The sequence below is a fragment of the Trichomycterus rosablanca genome, chromosome 17 (assembly GCF_030014385.1).
Source record: "Trichomycterus rosablanca isolate fTriRos1 chromosome 17, fTriRos1.hap1, whole genome shotgun sequence".
In the NCBI taxonomy this organism is placed as follows: Eukaryota; Metazoa; Chordata; class Actinopteri; order Siluriformes; family Trichomycteridae; genus Trichomycterus; species Trichomycterus rosablanca.
In genome coordinates, this window is record NC_086004.1 from 11,757,630 (window position 1) to 11,778,123 (window position 20,494).

Consider the following 20,494-nt stretch of genomic DNA (forward strand, 5'->3'; position numbering starts at 1 on the left):
ATTGCATCCGAGGAGAACACGTCGCTGTACACGCCTCTTCCGACACGTGCGCAGCCCTCCTCTTCTCGGCCCTGCTTTCCGCACAGGCGTCTCTTCCGCCAATCAGGGTCCTTACACAGCGTATGAAGAACACGTAGTCCGTCCTCCGAGGAGTTCTGAATCTCTGAACTTTTCTACACTGGGTGTGTTCGAAAACCTAGTGACAGACATCCCAATTTTCCCAGAAGTTCCGGGAGTCTCCCGCGTATACATAGCGGCTCCCTGATGCCAGCAAGTTAAAATCTCCCGGAATCTAGAACGAGCGGCCAAGAGCGACACACACACACACGCACTTTTTTCCCCGATCGCGTATTAACTCCGTGATCTGATATACAATCTAGCGCACTGTGTAGGGAACATAAATCAATTGTCTAATATACTGTCTAGTGCACTATGTAGGGAACATAAATCCGTTATCTGATATACAATTTAGTGCACTATGTAGGGAACATAATTAATTATGTAATACACTATCTAGTGCTCTATGTAAGGAACACAAATGATCATCTAGTTATACTTTCTAGTGCACTATGTAGTGAACATGAATGCGTTATCTAATACACTATCTAGTGCACTATGTAGGGAACGTAAATCCATGATCTGATATACAATCTAGTGCACTATGTAGGAAACATAAATCCGTTATCTGATATACAATTTAGTGCACTATGTAGGGAACATAATTAAATACGTAATACACTATCTAGTGCACTATGTAAGGAACACAAATCATCATCTAGTTATACTTTCTAGTGCACTATGTAGTGAACATGAATGCGTTATCTAATACACTATCTAGTGCACTATGTAGGGAACGTAAATCCATGATCTGATATACAATCTAGTGCACTATGTAGGAAACATAAATCCGTTATCTGATATACAATTTAGTGCACTATGTAGGGAACATAATTAAATACGTAATACACTATCTAGTGCACTATGTAAGGAACACAAATCATCATCTAGTTATACTTTCTAGTGCACTATGTAGTGAACATGAATGCGTTATCTAATACACTATCTAGTGCACTATGTAGGGAACGTAAATCCATGATCTGATATACAATCTAGTGCACTATGTAGGAAACATAAATCCGTTATCTGATATACAATTTAGTGCACTATGTAGGGAACATAATTAAATACGTAATACACTATCTAGTGCACTATGTAAGGAACACAAATCATCATCTAGTTATACTTTCTAGTGCACTATGTAGTGAACATGAATGCGTTATCTAATACACTATCTAGTGCACTATGTAGGGAACGTAAATCCATGATCTGATATACAATCTAGTGCACTGTGTAGGAACATAAACCAATTGTCTAATTCACTATCTAGTGCACTACGTAGGGAACATAAATTCATATCTAAAATACTATCTAGTGCACTATGTAGGGAACATAAATTCGTTATCTGATATACAATTTAGTGCACTGTGTAGGGAACATAATTAAATATGTAATACACTATCTAGTGCACTATGTAAGGAACACAAATCATCATCTAGTTATACTTTCTAGTGCACTATGTAGTGAACATGAATGCGTTATCTAATACACTATCTAGTGCACTATGTAGGGAACGTAAATCCATGATCTGATATACAATCTAGTGCACTGTGTAGGAACATAAACCAATTGTCTAATTCACTATCTAGTGCACTACGTAGGGAACATAAATTCATATCTAAAATACCATCTAGTGCACTATGTAGGGAACATAAATCCGTTATCTGATATACAATTTAGTGCACTATGTAGGGAACCTAAATCCGTCAACTAATACGTTACCTAAAGCATTACGTAAGAAACATAAGTCAGTTATCTAGTACACTATCTAGTGCACTAAGTAAGGAACATAAATTCTTTTCTAATATACAATCTAGTGCACTATGTAGGGAACATAAATCTATTATCTTTCACACTATCTAGTGCACTATGTAATACACATTAATGTGTTTGTGAGCTTAGTAGCTCAGTTAGCAGCTCCTAAAGGTTCTATTATCACCCATATCCTTTGGTGTGTGCGAGAGGTTTTTTTTTAGCTTTTTTTTTTTTTTTGAGCTTGGGCGGTCGGGGTCGAGGTCCTGGTCCGGGGGTACCTCCCTGAAATGAGTTTTTGCAACTTGCGATGTCTGTAGTGAGCCCATGCTTGTCCTTACTCACTCACTAACTTTCTTAACCGCTTATCCAGTCAGTGTCGCGGGGGGTGCTGGAGCCTATCCCAGCTTTTCAATAGGCGCAAGGCACACAGTAACACCCTGGACGGGACGCCAGTCCATCGCACACATACCCTCATACATCATCCCATTCCCCTATAGGGCAATTCAGTGTCTCCAATTAACCTGACTGCATGTTTTTGGACTGTGGGAGGAAACCGGAGCTCCCGGAGGAAACCCACGCAGACACGGGGAGAACATGCAAACTTCGCACATAAAGGACCAGGACCACCCCACCTGGGGATCGAACCCAAGTGCTACCCACTTAGCCACTGTACCGCCCCTGCTCGTACTTACTTAATAATGTAATTGCCACACTCATTTTTTCTTCCCACAATACTGTATTTTTCCCCCCAACGTTGGTGCTCTTTTTCTCAGTGGTAGAAATGCTTGCTTCATTTTGTGTAGATCACCCAGTACCACAGTGCTTACTGCTGCTTCTGGGCATGCTTAACCTCCAGATGAATACTCACTACGTCTTCATTAATGTAGACATTAAACAACAAGCAACTAGGTCTAAACTGCACTAAAATCAAGATCCACTCTTTGATCATTTCCTAATCTGTGCCAGTGCTTTTTTGTGCTAAGTCACTTGTGTGGTTGGATTGAAAGTGTTTTCTGGTTCAGTGTGATTTGACTGTTTGAGTAAATGTAATGCTGTATTAATGGCCTCCTAGCTTGAGCCAGGAAGAGCCTGATCATTTTGTAGTTTTGCTTCTCATCGTAATTACTCAAGGCTCATGACAGCAATTAACGAGTGCAGGTTTTACCGACAGCGTCGACTTGTTGCCCTGCACAACGCAAAAATGATTGCACACAACAAACATGTCTTTTCTTAGACATACCATTTCTCATGTCTACCTACTGCTGGGAATTATTGTTGCATTTAGAGTGACCTGCTCTCTTCTTTCAGCATTATTACATTTACATTTACATCTTCGGCATTTAGCAGACGCCTTTATCCGAAGCGACTTACAGTACTGTGACAGCATACGGTCTGAGGGGCGGCACGGTGGCTTAGTGGGTAGCACTGTCGCCTCACAGCAAGAAGGTCCTGGGTTCGATCCCCGGGTGGGGCGGTCCGGGTCCTTCCCGTGTCCGCGTGGGTTTCCTCCGGGAGCTCCGGCTTCCTCCCACTGTCCTAAAACATGCCACCAGGCTAATTGGAAACACTGAATTGTCCTATAGATACCTAGCCGCCAGATGCACAAACCAAGCCCGGATAAACAGGGAGGGTTGTGTCAGGAAGGGAATCCGGCGTAAAAAACTGTACGGAAATGCCGACCCCGTAACCAAAAAAAAATGGGACGAAGGCTGAGGAACGAGAAGAAGACAATATACAGTCTGAGCAAATGAGGGTTAAGGGCCTTGCTCAAGGGCCCAACAGCAGCAACCTGGCAGTGGTGGGACTTGAACCATCGACTTTCTGATTACTAGTCGAGTACCTTAACCACTAGGCTAAACCTGCCATATGTGTTATGTATTGTTATGTTTAAATAATACTACAAAACACAAGATTCTGTAACTCTTAAAAGAAAAGCAACACCTGATCATTAGCTTGTTTGGACAACTATGGACATTAATAAGCAGAGGCCTAAAATCCCCTTACCTGGAAATGCTTCTGGAAGGTAGTCCCAGAAGATTTTCCACAAGAGTCTGTGGGTACGTATGCCCATCTAGTAAAAAAAACATTTCCAAGATGGCACTATTTATTTATTTACACACTTTGGTTACATTCATGACATAAACGGACAATTTTGTATCTCCAATTCACCTCACTTGCATGTTTCTGGATTGTGGGAGGAAACGGGGAGAACATGCAAACTCCACACAGAAAGGACCCGGACCGCCCCATCTGGGGATCAAACCCAGGACCTTCTTGCTGTGAAGCAAGAGTGCTACCCCCCTCCCGGCACTAATGTCGGACAAGAGAGTCTGGCTTGCTAGCAGCGTTCCACTTAAAAAGTGTTCAGTTGGCTTAAGTTTAGGGATCTACTCGGGACTTGGAGTTTTCTTGTGAATTTAGATGAGCAATAAATAATATTGGACATCACTCCATCCCCTACAGGGCAAGCCAGTGCCTGAGTACAGTCTGACATCTTTTTATCACTCTTGATACTTTCTTCTTTCTCCTCTCTGTCGATCATTCGTCCCCAACTTGCTCTGTTCTAAACACCCTCCTCTGTCACACAAAGTCTTTAATGACAGTTTAGTATCTCCAGTTCACCTCACTTGCATGTCTTTGGACTGTGGGAGGAAACCGGAGCGCCCGGAGGAGGCCCACGCAGGCACGGGGAGAGCATGCAAACTCCACACAGAAAGGACCCGGACCCGCCCCACCTGGGAATCGAGCTCAGAGCCTTCTTGCTGTGAGGCGAGAGTGCTACCCATCGAACCACTTTGCCATCCTTGTTCAATTCAATGTTTTATTACAAAAACACAGCTGCTTTCACATCATCATCACATGAAAATCTTCTTCCTCTTAAAGCTTCTTTGAGTGTCTAAAAAGGTGGAGACCAGATGGCGCTAAATTCGGACTATAAGCTCTCTCTCTCTCTCTCAGACACGACCATCCTTGTTCAATTCAGTGTTTTATGGAATATTAAATGCTTGTGCCAGCTGTAGCCTAGTGGTTAAGGTACTGGACCAGTGATCAGAGGGTCGCTGGTTCAAGCCCCACTACTGCCAGGTTGCTGCTGTTGGGCCCTTGAGCAAGGCCCTTAACCCTCAGACTGTATACTGTAACTGTAATGTAAGTCTTTTTGGATAAAATGTAAATGTAAATGTGAAAGAAGATGTGGGTGAAAGGAACAGAAAAAAAAAAATATATATATTTCAGGGGAACAGAATGTACAGGTACAGCTAAGAGAAACGATGGCACCTAGCACAGCGAGTCAAATTTTACCTAATAATGGTTGAAACCCCCCCCCCCCCCCCCCCCCCCCCCCCCCCCCCCCCCCCCCCCCCCCCCCCGGTTTCTTTTGGAAATGTGCCAGCAGTAGAAAATTGTATGATTGAAAGGATGTGGGCTTGCATGGGTTTCACATTTGTGTGCCTTGTTTTTCTTTTCGACTGATGGCACACATTTATCAGGGGTGGTTTAGGGAATTGCTATCTGCTGATAAAACACTTGGAGCTTTCAGCAAAGAAATCTATCCAGTGTCTGAAATTGAGCTTTTCTAATGGCAGAGTGGACAGCATCCTCCAGCAAAGCAAGATAAGCCAGGCTGCATTCATAAACACACCGACTCTGTTAGTCAAGGTTTGAGTGCAACTACAAGCGTGTTTGTAATCGTATTTAAACAAAGCGGTAATTGGGCGCTGGGATTCAAGGTTCAAATTCCCAGTGGTCTACATGCATACGTGATTAGCTATGTCATTAGGGTGGTATATTTACATCCTGTCAAGGGTGCGTTGCTGCACTGTGATTCCATGGAAATCGGGACCACTGCGACCCCGAGCAGGATGGACAAAAGCACCAATGGCTTTCATTGGTAATTCAGTTAATGAGCATGTTTAATCCTATAACTTAAACTTACCATATGAAAGCCTCACTGAGCTGATTATTCATACCTGCGACTACTTTTATGACTAGGTGCTTTGCCAATGCTAGGTCAAAACTGTAAGTAAAAATCAGCACGAAGCAAACACGACATCCTAGATAGTGAGCTGCCTTGCTGCCTACTGCCTACCTAGACAGCTGCCTAAGCAAAGAGGATTCTAGTAAGACATCAAACATATAAGGCAGATTATTCACACACACTACATAGACAGCGATTACGGTGATTATGTCACCTTAGTCTTGCTTACTAAGCTAACACAGTTAGGCTCAGGCAGAGATGTTCACAAAATACGAGTCCGAGTCAAGTCACGAGTCTTTAGGCTGGAGTCCGAGTCAAGTCATGAGTCAATATAATATACACAAAACATATATTGGAAATGTAGCGTAGAAATAAACAAATAATATGTAAGTTCAGATAAAAACAACAATAGATTAGCGACTGTATTTTGCCGTTTTACTTCTTGCCTTTACTTTCCTAGTCATTGTGCAAATGAATGTAATTTCCGTAACAAGAAGGTACCAGTTAAAAGCTTAAACTGATCCGTTTTGTTTTCATTGCAAAACAAAAGCGTAATAAATCACGGCACAGCGGCCAAAATCCAAAACACTGCAAAAAAAAAAAAACCCACTGCTTACCTTAGCTTATGTTCTTCCAGATGCTATTACATTTATAAGCGTGTGTCCCATTAGGAATATAATCCGTTATCTTGTAAATGTTCTTATAATTAAAAACCTCCAAACTTTTCCCGTGTGTGAAGTAAAACATGAACTCGTTAGAAAGCCAATCAAGCGTTTCACTGACACATCATCTGTATGACGCAAACTGAATAAATGCAAATAACAGCATTTCTCACAAAAAATTTAAATCAGAAGGTCTGATTGGTTCCTTCAACCATTAGCGCCAATTTTGTAGGAGCGTTCCATTCACCCCAGTTGTTCCTGTGAAGTGCACTACGTAGGGTATTCCACCATTTGAAGTGAGATTCCAATCCAAAGGTAACGAAAATGTTCAAATGAAGTGAACTTTAAACTGTGTAGGGAGCAGGGAGCGATGCTTCATCACTACGCCGGAAGCTGGCTGGAACATTTACCCAGCAGAATATGTATAATAATAATAATTAGATATATATTATTGTCACACGTTACTAATGTTAACACATGCTGACACTGGGGACTCTTGTTGTATACGAGTCGTTTTGTCGTGAGTCGAGTCCGAGCCATTTAAAATGAGTCCGAGTCGAGTCTGACTCTAGTCCCCATCTCTGGCCTCGGGCCATTCAAACCAATGGGCTGTAGCCACATAGCCCACTAGCATGCCAGCTACGATCTCTTTCTGTGTACCGAAAACAGTTAAACTGTCACTGACAAGCCTGAATTTGCTAATAAATTATACTTGTACACCTTTATACAAATTAAAAATCAATTAGAAAAGTTGTGCCGCACTGAATGCTGGGATTGCCTTCATTGCTAAGGAAGGATCGGATGCTCTCTCGTTATTCAGTCAGTGTATAGCTTCAAAACGTGGCACCTCAGTAGGCAGCATTTGAAGTATCAAAGAATTCAGACAGGCCGTCTATGTAGAGAGTTTACATGTACCGAATGTTCATTTGCACTCCTGATTATCAGGGTTTCACCAGCGCACAGCTGATCATTCCTCATCTTGCACAATACCACAGCGTAGCTGGTAAAGTGGATGCCACACAGCACCATGGATCCTTGGTTTGATCCACAGTTGCCTCCTACCTCTGGAAAACCTCCAGAAGGTGAATTCAGCTGCTTCACAGATTTGGGCGGTGCGTAATCCACTGTGACCATGACACCTGTTATTACTCAAAAGACAATGATATCATTTCTGCTGCTGTATTCATACTCCGCATCTGAGGGATCTGTTCATTACCTTTGTGTCCTTGTCATATTGTTATTTCTTTCTCTAGTTCTTTGTTTTTAGCTTTATAAGCTTTATTTTCTAATATGCAATTATGGATTTACGTGTCCTTTTGCGCAGAGAGAGGAAAAAAAAGACCTCTCTATAAGGACATAGACTTGTAGAGAGAGGAAAAAAAAGACCTTTCTATAAGGACATAGACTTGTAGAGAGAGGAAAAAAAAGACCTTTCTATAAGGACATAGACTTGTAGAGAATTTCTAATAGAGCAGCCGAGTACCTACACGTACGTCTAACCACGTCTCTCACCCGTGCATTAAATATAACAGAGAAATATGCTTTTCAGCATTTTTCCATAGATGAGAAAGACATATCCTACACACATTCTGCCGCTCTTAGATGCATACGTTTTCCAATGTAAGAAAACCCTCGTGACAAGAAGCTTGTGTGGCTTAGATGTGTCATCTGTCTCATCTTCTCTGTAAACACCTTCGCTGTCGGCCAAGGGTTCTATTCCCAGATGGAGATTTTCATCAAGTCTGCTGCGCCTGCAAGATGTTCAAGCAGCGCTGACACTTAGCTCTCCTTAAAGGTCAAATACTGGAGGATTAGTGTCTTAATAAGTTAGGGTGATTTATGAAATATAAGATGTGTTCTTTCCCCAGCAGGAAGGTAACTGTACCCCATATTCTTTTGTTCTCTTTTTTTATCTGTAGCATGGACTAGATTGTGGGAACACTTTTGCTGTATTGGGATGGTATAATATAAATGTATTTTGCACAGAATAGTATATGCCAATAATCTCTCTTTTTTAAATGTATAGTATGTATATAGTATTTTTCAAATGAGCAGTATTAGTTGGTCAATAAGTATAAAAAAAATCTGAAACATAGTAGCGATAGTCAAGACTGTAGAGTCGTCTAGGAGAGTAGAGTTATGAAAGCCCTACTGAGTTAATTATTTGTACCTGCAACTACTTTTATGACTGCTAGGTCAATGCCAATGCTCAGTCAAAACTGTATCTAAAAATCAGCACAAAGCAAACACTACATCCTACATACACAATGGGTCTGTTCGAAAACCTAGTGACCTGCCTTGCTGCCTACTGTCTAGCTTGGCAGCTGCCTAAGTAGAGCGGACTCTAATAAGAAATCAAACTCATAAGGCACATTATTCAGACACACTACTACCTCAGTCACCTCAGTTTTGCTTCACCTAGTATACTAAGCTGTAGAGTTGTCTAGGTATCACAAGAACCAAAAAACCAGAGGCGCAAGGACCACATGGAATATGGTACAATGCTGTGCAAGTAGTGTATGGATGGAAAGGTATTTGTTGGGGGTCTGATGAGCTGGAAAATCAGTATCAGTTAGGGGAAGATCAGATGATGTAGGGTTGGTCAGGTGACATGATGTGTAAGGCCTGATGGGGCTTGTAGTTGTTACAGTTTCATATGAAGTTACAGTGGTACTTTGTAACTCATGGCAGTTGTACCTTAGTGGTTACGGTACTGGACTAGTAATCCAAAGGTCACTGGTTCAAGCCCCACCACTGCCAGGTTGCCACTGTTGGGCTCTTGAGCAAGGCTCTTAACCCTCAATTGCTTAGACAATATACTGTCACAGTACTGTAAGTCGCTTTGAATAAAAGCGTCTGCTAAATGTGAACGTAAATGTAACTCAATGCCACCTAAACTTAAAATCTTTGAAACTCAACTCCCTTCGTCGAGAAATTTGTACCCTTAAACTCGACGTTTCCCTTAAGCTCGATGTGTGTGCGACTGCTGCTGTCAGCGCTCGGCTTGAGCGGTGCGGTAAAACGTCATCAAAGTGCGAACATGAGACAAATCTGCATTTGTGTTTCACTTTTTTTTTTTTTGAAATCCACATTTTTATTGCAATTTTTACATACATATAGGCAAAGAGATACATATTTGAGGTATGTATTCCGTCGAAGGATTGACTGATTTACCTCTATGTATTTGTATTTTGATAATGGATACCTGTAACCATGACTGTTATGTTTTTGTTTTTCGATTTCTGTTAAAATCAGTCAATCCTTAGGCATAATTCACTGTATCATATTGTGTCCATTTCTCCCATTTAGTCACAAAGACATTCTCTCTCAATCTAAGCCGATAGGTCATTTTCTCCATGGTATAGACCTCTCTTATGATCTTTAGCCACTGGGTTATAGTGGGTGGTTCAGTTCTGCACCAGTTTCTTGTTATTGCTTTTTTACATGTGATCAATAATATTTTGGTTAAGTATCTATCTTTTTCTGAGACTTAATCATTCAAACTTCCAAGATACATAACTTTACATTCTCTTGTTTCACTTTTAAACTTGTGTTATAGCTCGGGGTTCTGAGAAATCGTAAGAATCAGCTTTTCCGAACGACATAGAAACACTAAACCTTTCTTAATTATTACTGCTTATTTGTTCTCTTCACTAATTAAGAAGCATAAGGAAACAATAAAGAAGTAAAGGTAAAGAGCAGGTTTTACTGTATTTTTTAATTGTATTTCAGTGTTTTTATATTATATTTGTGTTATTTTCAGTGTATAAGTGTCAAAAACACCCCCTTTTTTTTTACATGAGCCTAAAATATATGCAGTTCCAAAGGACAATAGAACGCATAAACAGGTTTCCCGTACATCCTTAAAATACCTTAAAACTCAACGTCTGTTAAACTCAACGCCACTCCAGAACCAATTGACGTTGAGTTTCAAGGTACCACTGTATTCACATAACCCTTGAGGAACCTTTTTTTTCCAAAAACTGCAGTAATGTTTTGTCTCAACAATGCTACTATGCTATTACTAATGCCACTACTAAAAAAAAAAAAAAATACAGCAGCGTAACATTTACAGTGTGTATTGTATATTGCTTAAAAAATAGTTCTTTGAAACATTATTTTGGTTTCAGGCAACTCACTGCAGCCTATTTATTAGCATTCCTCTATGGAAGCTTATATGTTTTACTTTCACTTTTTATTCAATTTAAACACCGTGACCGAATAAAATAGAGAATGCACCGTGATTCCCCTTAATAACAGCACAAATATAAATAGCCAGTTGGCCCATTATTGCAACAGCTAGAGGTGTATGTTGCAGCCTTGGCAGAGCCTTAATTTATTTACATGAGCAAATAGCCTGATATTCTCATCTGTTATCACACATGAGGGCTGTTAATAAAGCACAAATCCATGTGAGGGACAGTTTTTTTTTCCCACCGAATGCTTTGCTCCGTGTACTATCCTTGCCTTTCAATATGATAAGGAATGCACAGCTGGGGTTCTGGCTCTGCGTGAACAGTATTATACCGCGCACACAGCAAACCCCCCTCAGACAACACCGTCTCTTAGCTTGTATTAAGACACAGAGAACAAAACGAATTAATCGTCACAGCTAGTTGCTGAGTTGAAGGGAAATAAGCGCAAAGAAAAAATGTTGCCCTTAGGCCAGGTCAGAAAAAAAAAAATGCCAGCAGGCTAATTCAGACCCCCGCTGGCATATTGTGTGGAAGTATCGTTTTTATCCCGCCACAGCATGCCGGGACCTTTTTTTTCATGTGCATGTAGGGTTTTAGGAATCAATTTGCTTTTAGCGAGTACCTTCAAACTTTTTTTTTTTTTTTTTTAACAGTTATTTGTAAACTGTAGGCAAAGCCAGAGCATAGCTATTTTCTCTGCTCAAAATAACAAATACAGAGCGAGAGAAAGAGAGGAGGGAAGCGGGGAAGAGAGTATTACAGCATCCAGATAGATTTTCAGTGATCAATTGAAATAGTAGGCACTCGCTCATGGATGGAGGAGATATTGATTAAAGGCTACAGACAAAAGATAAAATGCTAAGGCTCATCAGAACAATAAACTGCACAGTGTGTTGGATAAACGCAGACAGGGGGTTTGTGGCTACGATATATGTCCATGACATCAGTATGGATCATAGCAAGAGCACGACGAAAACGCTTCATGTGTTATTCAGCTTATTCATTTATTCATTAGGATTTTAACCTGGACTCACTTGCATGTCTTTGGACTGTGGGAGGAAACCGGAGCCTCCATAGGAAACCCACACAGACACGGGGAGAACATGCAAACTCCACACAGAAAGGACCCGGACCCGCCCCACCTGGGAATAGAACCCACATACACACACACACACACCCATTCACCTATAGGGCAATTCAGTGTCTCCAGTTCACCTCACTTGGGACTGGAGCTCCCGGAGGAAACCCACGCGGACACGGGGAGAACATGCAAACTCCGCACAGAAAGGACTCGGACCACCCCGCCTGGTGATCGAACCCAGGACCTTCTTGCTGTGAGGCGACAGTGCTACCCACTAAGCCACCGTGCCGCCACTAAAGTATTAATACATACAAATATATTTTCTCCTTTTTTATGCATTTTTAGTGCGTCCCGTTTTTACCCAATTGCGTTATGCTTTCTCTCAACTGGTGCTGACCCACGCCACGATCGAGGTGAGCGAGACACGTGTGCAGTACCCGACTGCATCTTTTCACCCGCACGAGGCGAGTTCATATACGGATCAGCCTTGTATCCCTGGACTCTACGCAGGCGCCATCAATCACCCAGCGGAGGTCGTAATTGCATCAGTTATGAGTTCCCTATCCGGCTTTTCCCACCCTGTATGAAACACAAGCCAATCGGTGTTCATATAGGTGCCCAGCCGGATGGCAGAGCTGAGTTTCGAACCGGCATGTTTTATCGCTGCGACACCTGAGCGGCAGGTGGAAGTAAGTGACTTCCACCTTCTAGTCGTGTTTAGCAAATTTAACTCAGTTTATTGTGCCATATATTGATCTTTAAGTGTATAACAGTAATGTTAAAATGTTTGTCTGCCTTAAAGATGTTTAAACGATGCTCTAATTTAACTATTTGGACAAGTATGCCAGCAAATAATAATAAAAAAAAGATAAATGCTTAGCATGAAAACATTAAAAAAAAGTACGCAGGAAGACTGACACACTGAGCACACAGCGTGGTTTGATCTGGATCAGAATATTCTAGGGTGGAAACTGTTTTAAAACAGCAGATGCTATGATTAATCAATCAGCATTTACATTTCCACTAAGCAGCTCTGATGAGTACTTTTAATTAAGATGCATAATGCTTTTGATTTTCCTTTTCTACAAAGGTTTTTTTTACCTGAGCTGAACGAGCATGTCAGCTGTTCCACTCCATGATGAAACATTTAAAAGTGAAAGGGTTCTTCCATCAGTGTATGACATAGAAATAAAATCCCAATTATCCCAATTAATGGAATTTTTATTTCCACCAAAAACAGGTGTTACTAACTATTTATAATAATAATAATAATAATAATAATATAGAGATTTATCATAATAGATTAGAGCTGTATCATGTTACTGCAAGTAAATAGCACTAGTGCAGAAAGGACGTGCATATATACCCAGACCAGGCATAACATCATGACCACTGACATGAAGTAATTAACACTGATTATCTCTTCATCACAGCACCTGTTAGTGGGTGAGATATATCAGGCAGCAAGTGAACATTTTATCCTCAGAGTTGATGTGTTAGAAGCAGGAAAAATGGACAAGCATAAGGATTTGAGCGAGTTTGATAAGGGCCAAATTGTGATGGCTAGACGACTGGGTCAGAACATCTCCAAAAATGCAGCTGTTGTGGGATGTTCCCAGTCTGCAGTGGTCAGTATCTATCAAAAGTGGTCCAAGGAAGGAAGAGTCATAAGCGGCCAGGGCTCAGTGATGCACGTGGGGAGCGAAGGCTGGACCGTGTGGTCCGAACCAACAGACGAACTACTGTAGCTCAAACTGCTGAAGAAGTTAATGCTGGTTCTGATAGAAAGGTGTCAGAATACACAGTGCATCACAGTGGGACCAACACAATAGTAGGCAGGCGGTCATAATGTTATGCCTGATTGGTGTAAATAAATAAATAATAATGATAAGTAAAAGCTTATTAAATAGCTTTTTATATACACTAAGAGAAATGTGAAGAACATGTTATTTACCTGCTATTACCTAATTATGGATCCAAATTACATGGCAAGTTAATCCGTTTGAAAAATGATTTTTAAACCCATTGTGGATTCCAGGCATGTCGTGGCACTCACTAGGAAAACACTAACCTATAACCTATCACTGGCTTAAACACTCACACATTAGCTTGTTCATTTTTGTCCCAAAGAGCTGCTTTGGCATATCACTGTACCTTGAACACTCAGGCTGCCTCCAAAATCGCATACTTCCATACTGAACAGTACGCGAAAGCAGTATGCCAAAGCGGTTAGTATGTCCAAATACATAGTATACAGTATGCGAAAAATGACCTCCTGCCTGGGCAGCCATTTTTGAGTATGAGTATGGAAAGCGGAGTAAGAGCTTAAAGAGCGTTTAGCTTTACCGGCTGAGCAGTGCATACTTTCTCAAATCCAGTACGTACTGTTCAATAGCTTTTCAAATAAATACAGCTTATTTTTCATATTGACCTGCTTACATCAAGACCAGTTTCATTATCTTTGGTGCTCTGCAGAGGTGTTACACAATAACACAACAATATCAATTCACTTACGTTCCATCTCCTAATCTGTCTTTTTCTCTCCCTCTCTTTCCCATAGGTGCAACAACCGAACGCAGTGTATTGTCATTACAGGAACGGACGTCTTTCCCGACCCTTGTCCAGGAACTTACAAGTACCTTGAGGTCCAGTATGAGTGTGTCCCTTATAGTAAGTATAATTGTTATTTTATGTACTGATTAAACCTTGTGTTGACTCAGTTAACATCCCTCCAAGGACCCCAAAATTTGATCAACTTCAGCGCCTGTAGTAACTTTATAAACACTAAATGCTACTCTAATAATGCTTATCTTACAGGAGCGCAGCTCAAAATATGACAAGATCTTTGCTTAATCTGATTTTTTTTGTTTTTTTTTGTTACTAATTCTAAATTTATATGAACTTAAACACTTATACAATGTCTCTTAGGAGTTGCTATTCAGAACATCCCTTTGTTAAGATCAAAATGTCTAGCAAACGTAAAATAGTTCTTTATTATTTGTATGGGTCTAACTCATTTGGATTTTTTTAAAATTGGTTATTAGCGACCTGTCATTTTTTAAATTGAATAAATAATTAGCTTTTGAAAAGTATTTTGAATGTCATACCCATGACCCCTCAATGAGAACAGCACAGCAAAGCAGTTATGCAGCTGGTCGAGGATGCAGATTTTCTGGTTAAATTTCACATCATTTGTACTTAGGGTGGCGTAGTGGTTTGTTGTGTTAGTCGGGCGTTCTGATTGGGAGCAAAAGCCCGGTGATGGATTAGCACTGTGCCCAGTGTTTTCGGGTGGAACCAGACCTGTCGTACTTTGTTCAGGAGTTAACAAGACTTGTAGGTCTAGTCTGGTTCAGAGTAATTAGCTATACAGATGAGGTGTTGGGGAGAGGACCACCCATGGTAGTCATTTGTTCCAGTGAGGAAAACCATGCACTTCAAAAGGCTCTTCTAAATGGTCATTGTTTGAGGGAACAGCTGATATGCATGTTAGACTTCACACTTCCAAGCCTATGCACTGTTTTTTTGTCTTTTATTTTTAAAGAAAATAAGCTGAGGACTGAGGACTTTACTACATTATGTTTACTGATATATACAAATACCTTGTAATATGGCACCCGGGGTGGTGCAGCAGTCTGTTATGTTAGCCCACCTACACTGAAATCTGGGTGTAAATATCAGCTGTGTTATTGTTATATTAGCTGTGTTATCAGTTGTTTGTTTATACCTCACTAGGATAAAGTGGTGGTAGAAAAAAATTAATGTGTTCAATGTGTAAAATTCTATATATTTAGCAAATCCTGCCAGTTAGTCTTAGTTAGGCAGATATGGCTTATTTATGATTGAATTACGTCAACAGTTTCAAGTTTAGCCTACTTTACAAAACCAGGCTGCAAATAGCTGTGATTTATAACTAAATATTTTCTTTTCTAGGATGGTTTATTTAACCATCAGGGATCCTGTGACAGTAAAAGAATTTTGCTTTGAAAAATGCCCAGCAAAATTGAGCACACTGGCATTTCAAACAGCCTGTAATTTTCTTTCCTTTTCACACCTTTTCCTGATAAACACACAAAACAAATCAATAGTAAAAGCACCAGTAAATCTGAAATCAGCCCAGTTACTTTTACAAACCCCATTTTCGGAAAAACTTGGGATGTTTTGTATAACCAAATAAAAGAAGACTCTGTGATTGGTTGATTTTCCTGAATCTTTATTTAACTGATGAAAGTAGAATAGAATAAAATGCCTTTATTTGTCAAATATGTCATACATACTGTATATACATATATAGTACAATGAAATTATTTCTTTGCATATACAAGCTTGTTTGGAAGGTGAGGTCAGAGCCCAGGGTCAGCCATTGTACGGCACCCCTGGAGCAGACAGGGTTAAGGGCCTTGCTCAAGGGCCCAACAGTGGTTTGCCCAAATCCCTATCCACTAGGCTACCACTGTCCCTAAAAAAGTAAGAGGAAAAAGTACTTCATTGTAGTTTGTAAACACATTTAGAATCTTATGCCTGCAACACACTAACAAGTAGGGACAGAGAAATGTTTACCCCCTTGTTCCATTATTTGTCCTATTAATAAGACTTTTTAATGGTTTGGAAAATAAGGAACTGGTTGTTGAAATTGTTCAACTGTGAATTTGCTTATTGCCTATTTTGCCCAACTTTTTTTGGAGTGTGTTGCAGGCATCAAATTCTAAATGTGTTTCTATTTACAAAATACGATGAAGCTGATCAGTTAAAACACACGATTTTTAATTCTATTTTTATCAGTTAAATAAAGATTCAAGAGATTGCATTTTACACAGTGTCCTAACTTTTTTGAAAATAGGGTTTGTACATGAATTATATTTTGGATGGCATTCATGATTTAGGCTGTTTTCTCAGTTTTAACCTTTTCTAACCTGTTCTTCTTTGAATCCTTTTCAGATTGCACTTTCATTTCCTTAATTCCCACAGCGTTGTCCAGCTTTTTAACATGACTTAAATACTTTTCCTTACACTTCTAGGAACCTCGTGTTCTCTTATCCCAGACATACGATGGATTTGCTTTGTTGTGGATTCTGTTTTTACTCTTTTAAGGGTTATTTGCACAAGCAGAAAAGAAGAATAGACAGATTTATGGTGTGGTGTGTTAAAAACACTATCTAGGATCTTAAAAGCCAGACATAGAAACCTTTAATAACAAGAAAAAATAAAAATGTATGTTTATTACATATTGCAATGATTGTTGACTGTGGCTATATTTATTTTTGTATGCCTGTATAACTTGTCCATTAACACCCAACTTACTTTCTCTAATAAATAAAAATGGGTGCAATGTAGAAAAGCATAGAGTGCTTATCATTTAACCCTAAATTGAAGGTGCAATCTGGAAGAAAAAATCTAATAAAACATTTTGCCATTATCATTAGCACTCAGTGCTTTCACACATTGTGCCCAAAATGTCACTAAATTATTCAAAAATAAGTAACCTTAACTGCCTATATTGACATTTTTGCGTTTTATTTGCTTTGCTGGTTTTAGGGGTTGTTTAAGATATGTTTCTACATTGCACCCAGTTTTTCTAGGATAGGCTCTGGACCCAGGGTTACCATAATCAGGATAAAATACAGCACCAACTTGGCATTTCTCAGTCTCGTTATCTCTGGGTTAATTCTTGACAAACAAACAATGCAAAGCATTAAACTTGTTACAGCCATAGACTTTAATATAGAATAAATCCTGCACTGTGGGACAATATAGGCTTAATTACCAAGACGTTTCTGCTACCTTTAGGTACCAGCTAAAGACAACATTATGCTGAAATTAAACACACATTTGGAATAGAAATAAATAAATAAACACACAAATGTTGTATGTAATTTTGTGTTCCTGCTCTAATCAGCTTTTTGTCTTTGTGCATTTTGGGTGTGTGGATGAAGCCCATGTATACAAAAGCATTGAAGGATAATGTGGGGCAGATTTGGCTTTATTTGTCATGTATACATATCCACATGTACAGTACAATAAAGTTCGCTTGTTTGGAAACCGGGGTCAGAGTCAGCCAGTGTACGACTTTTTTGTTCCAGAGACTGCAGCTCTTGTGGGGTGTTCAGTATTTATCAAAAGTGGACCAAGGAAGTAATAAACCGGCGACAGGATCATGGGCGGCCAAGGCTCATTGATGCACGTGGGGAGCGAAGGCTGGCCCGTGTGGTCCGATCCAATAAACAAGCTACTGTAGCTCAAATTGCTGAAGAAGTTAATGCTGGTTCTGCGTATGTGGCAGCAAAAAGGGGGACCAACACAGTATTAGGCAGGTGGTCATAATGTTATGCCTCATCGGTGTATACTTTATTTTATAGCATTACCTAGAGTGTATTGTTAATGAAGTGAAGCGTTTGCATGTTCTCCCCGTGTCTGCGTGGGTTTTCTCCGGGGGCTCTGGTTTCCTCCCACAGTCCAAAAACATGCAGTCAGGTTAATTGGAGAGTGAATTGCCCTGTAAGTAAATGGGTGTGTGCGTATGTGTGTCTGCCCTGCGACGGACTGTTGTCCCGTCCAGGGTGTTACTGTGTGCCTTGCGCCCATTGAAAGGCTGGGATATGCTCCAGCACCCCCAACTCCGCGACCCTGATTGGATAAGCGGTTAAGAAAATGAATGAATGAATGCATATACATATATGTAGACATGCATATATGGGTGATTCTTCAATTGGGGGAACTTTTACGTCCCTAGGTTATACATTTGTGTTAAGAATACTTTATTACAAAACAAATATTTTAGGTATTAAAAAGATCATTCATTGCATCACTAAAAAAATTACATACCAAAATAATTATGATTTTCATTTGTTATGATGATTTAAACGTCAATATTTTGCTACTTTGGCCTTGTCCCCAACCCAGACTTTAAAACTTCTCTGCTCTTATAAAAGGCTAAAAAGTGATCAATTCATTATAAAAATCACGATATGAGTTTTATAGTAACTTAAAAAGAAACAAAATGTAATTTTTTTTTTCATATTTGTACAACCTATGCATGTTTTTGAGCAATATATTACTGTCCCCAGCATTACCGTCATTACCGCAACAGTGTATGGTTTCTGTAGGGAATCATTTGAAGGTAACGCTTGTTTGTGTTGTTACCATGGAAACAAAGACTTGCAAGGAAGCACATGCCAGCCATGAGAGAAGATTGACATTTTAATGTCTGGAAATGTGAGTCATTTAATCATGTATTCCTCCTGATCATAGAGTATATTTATTCAGCGTCGTTACCATTTACATCAATACGGCAGTACTTTACCAAAAAAAAAGAAATGTACACATTATTTAAATGTATTTAAAGTGCATCTTGTACTAGCTGTTGACTAGCTGTAGCAAATCCATGGCCTAGCTAGTTTTTTTCTTAAAAAAAGTAAAAATTGTCATTACCGCAACACGTCATTACCAACACATAATGACATTTTGCTATGCCACTTCGCAAATAAATATGAAATATTAAAATTCTAAAGAAGCTCAATTGTAGCCATCATTAGGTCTTTGCTCTAAAGCATGTAAGCATTATCTTCACATAATTAAAACTAAATTATTCCTAATTTTATTTTTCAAAAGTTAAGATGGTCAAAAGAACCCACAATTGAAGAATCACCCATATATATATATATATAGATTAACAGCTATGTTGTAAACCGTGGGACAGTGGTAAGCCTAGTTAGTAGAGCTCTGAGATTTCAATCAAAAGGTTATGGGTGCAGCCACTGTTGGAACCTTAAGCAAGGCCCTTAAAGCCTACAACTCCAGGGGTGTCGTACAATGACCCCTCGCTCTGACCCCATCTTTCAAACAATCTGGGGTATGCGGAAAAGACTTTCCTTGTACTGTACACGTGTATATATATTGTTTTGGAAACCCATCAAGAGTAAATGTACCTGTTCCTAACATGTAGTGTCTCTCATTCACTGTTTGAACCAGAAAAATGCTGCTGCTGTCATTTTTGCTTCTCACTGACTAACACGGTCCTCTTCTTAAATTAGCGGAGTGGTGTCTTATAAGTGGCTCTAACTTCTCTCTCTCTTTGTTACTAGGTGTACGTCTGTAAATGATCCTTTAACTCATGACATGTTAACTGCATGTGTTCATGGACATAATAGTTAATTCATGTTAATCTCTTTTTCCCCCCTTGCAACCCTTTCATTCTCTCTTCCAACGCTTAAAATAGAAGTGGAGCAAAAAGGTAAATAACTGACACAATTTAACGTCCCTCTAGCTCCTTTTCGTTTATTTTTTATGTTTCTTTTTTTCTTTGTGGCATATGGTTGTAAAACCTTCCTATCCCCACTTTTGCCTTTCTGATCCTAGCAGGTTGTAGGAAAAAAATCCTCTCGATTCAGTAAAGGTCAGTCAAACTGAAGCATTGGGAGCAGGACTCATTATAGAGAAATGATTAGACACTCGCAACTTATACTTGCAATATTAGCCATGATCCAGAGACCGGACTAGAGTCTTTAGGGGGTTTCTCCCCACCTCCCTGCTCCTCCTTACCCCATGGGCGCTCTTTCTCTTTTTCTGTTTGGCACAGTCTTATATTGCCTGGCTTTTCAGTCCCCCTTCATAGCATGCTATGGTAACAGGTCTTCTCCTAGCCTATTAAATTATACTGCCTTAATTCTCATTCTCTCTCTCTCTCACTCTCTCTCTCTCTCTTTTAATC

General features: G+C 39.9%; 1 protein-coding gene across 3 annotated transcripts in view; it reads left to right on the plus strand.

The window, feature by feature from the left end:
• adgrl2a (adhesion G protein-coupled receptor L2a) overlaps window positions 1-20,494 on the plus strand; it is a 158,781-nt gene that overhangs the window by 60,974 nt on the left and 77,313 nt on the right. For all 3 annotated transcript variants that reach the window (XM_063013317.1, XM_063013318.1, XM_063013319.1), the window contains exon 4: window positions 14,348-14,457. In XM_063013317.1, coding sequence (XP_062869387.1) covers window positions 14,348-14,457 — 110 coding nt within the window. The remainder of the gene's footprint in view (window positions 1-14,347; window positions 14,458-20,494) is intronic.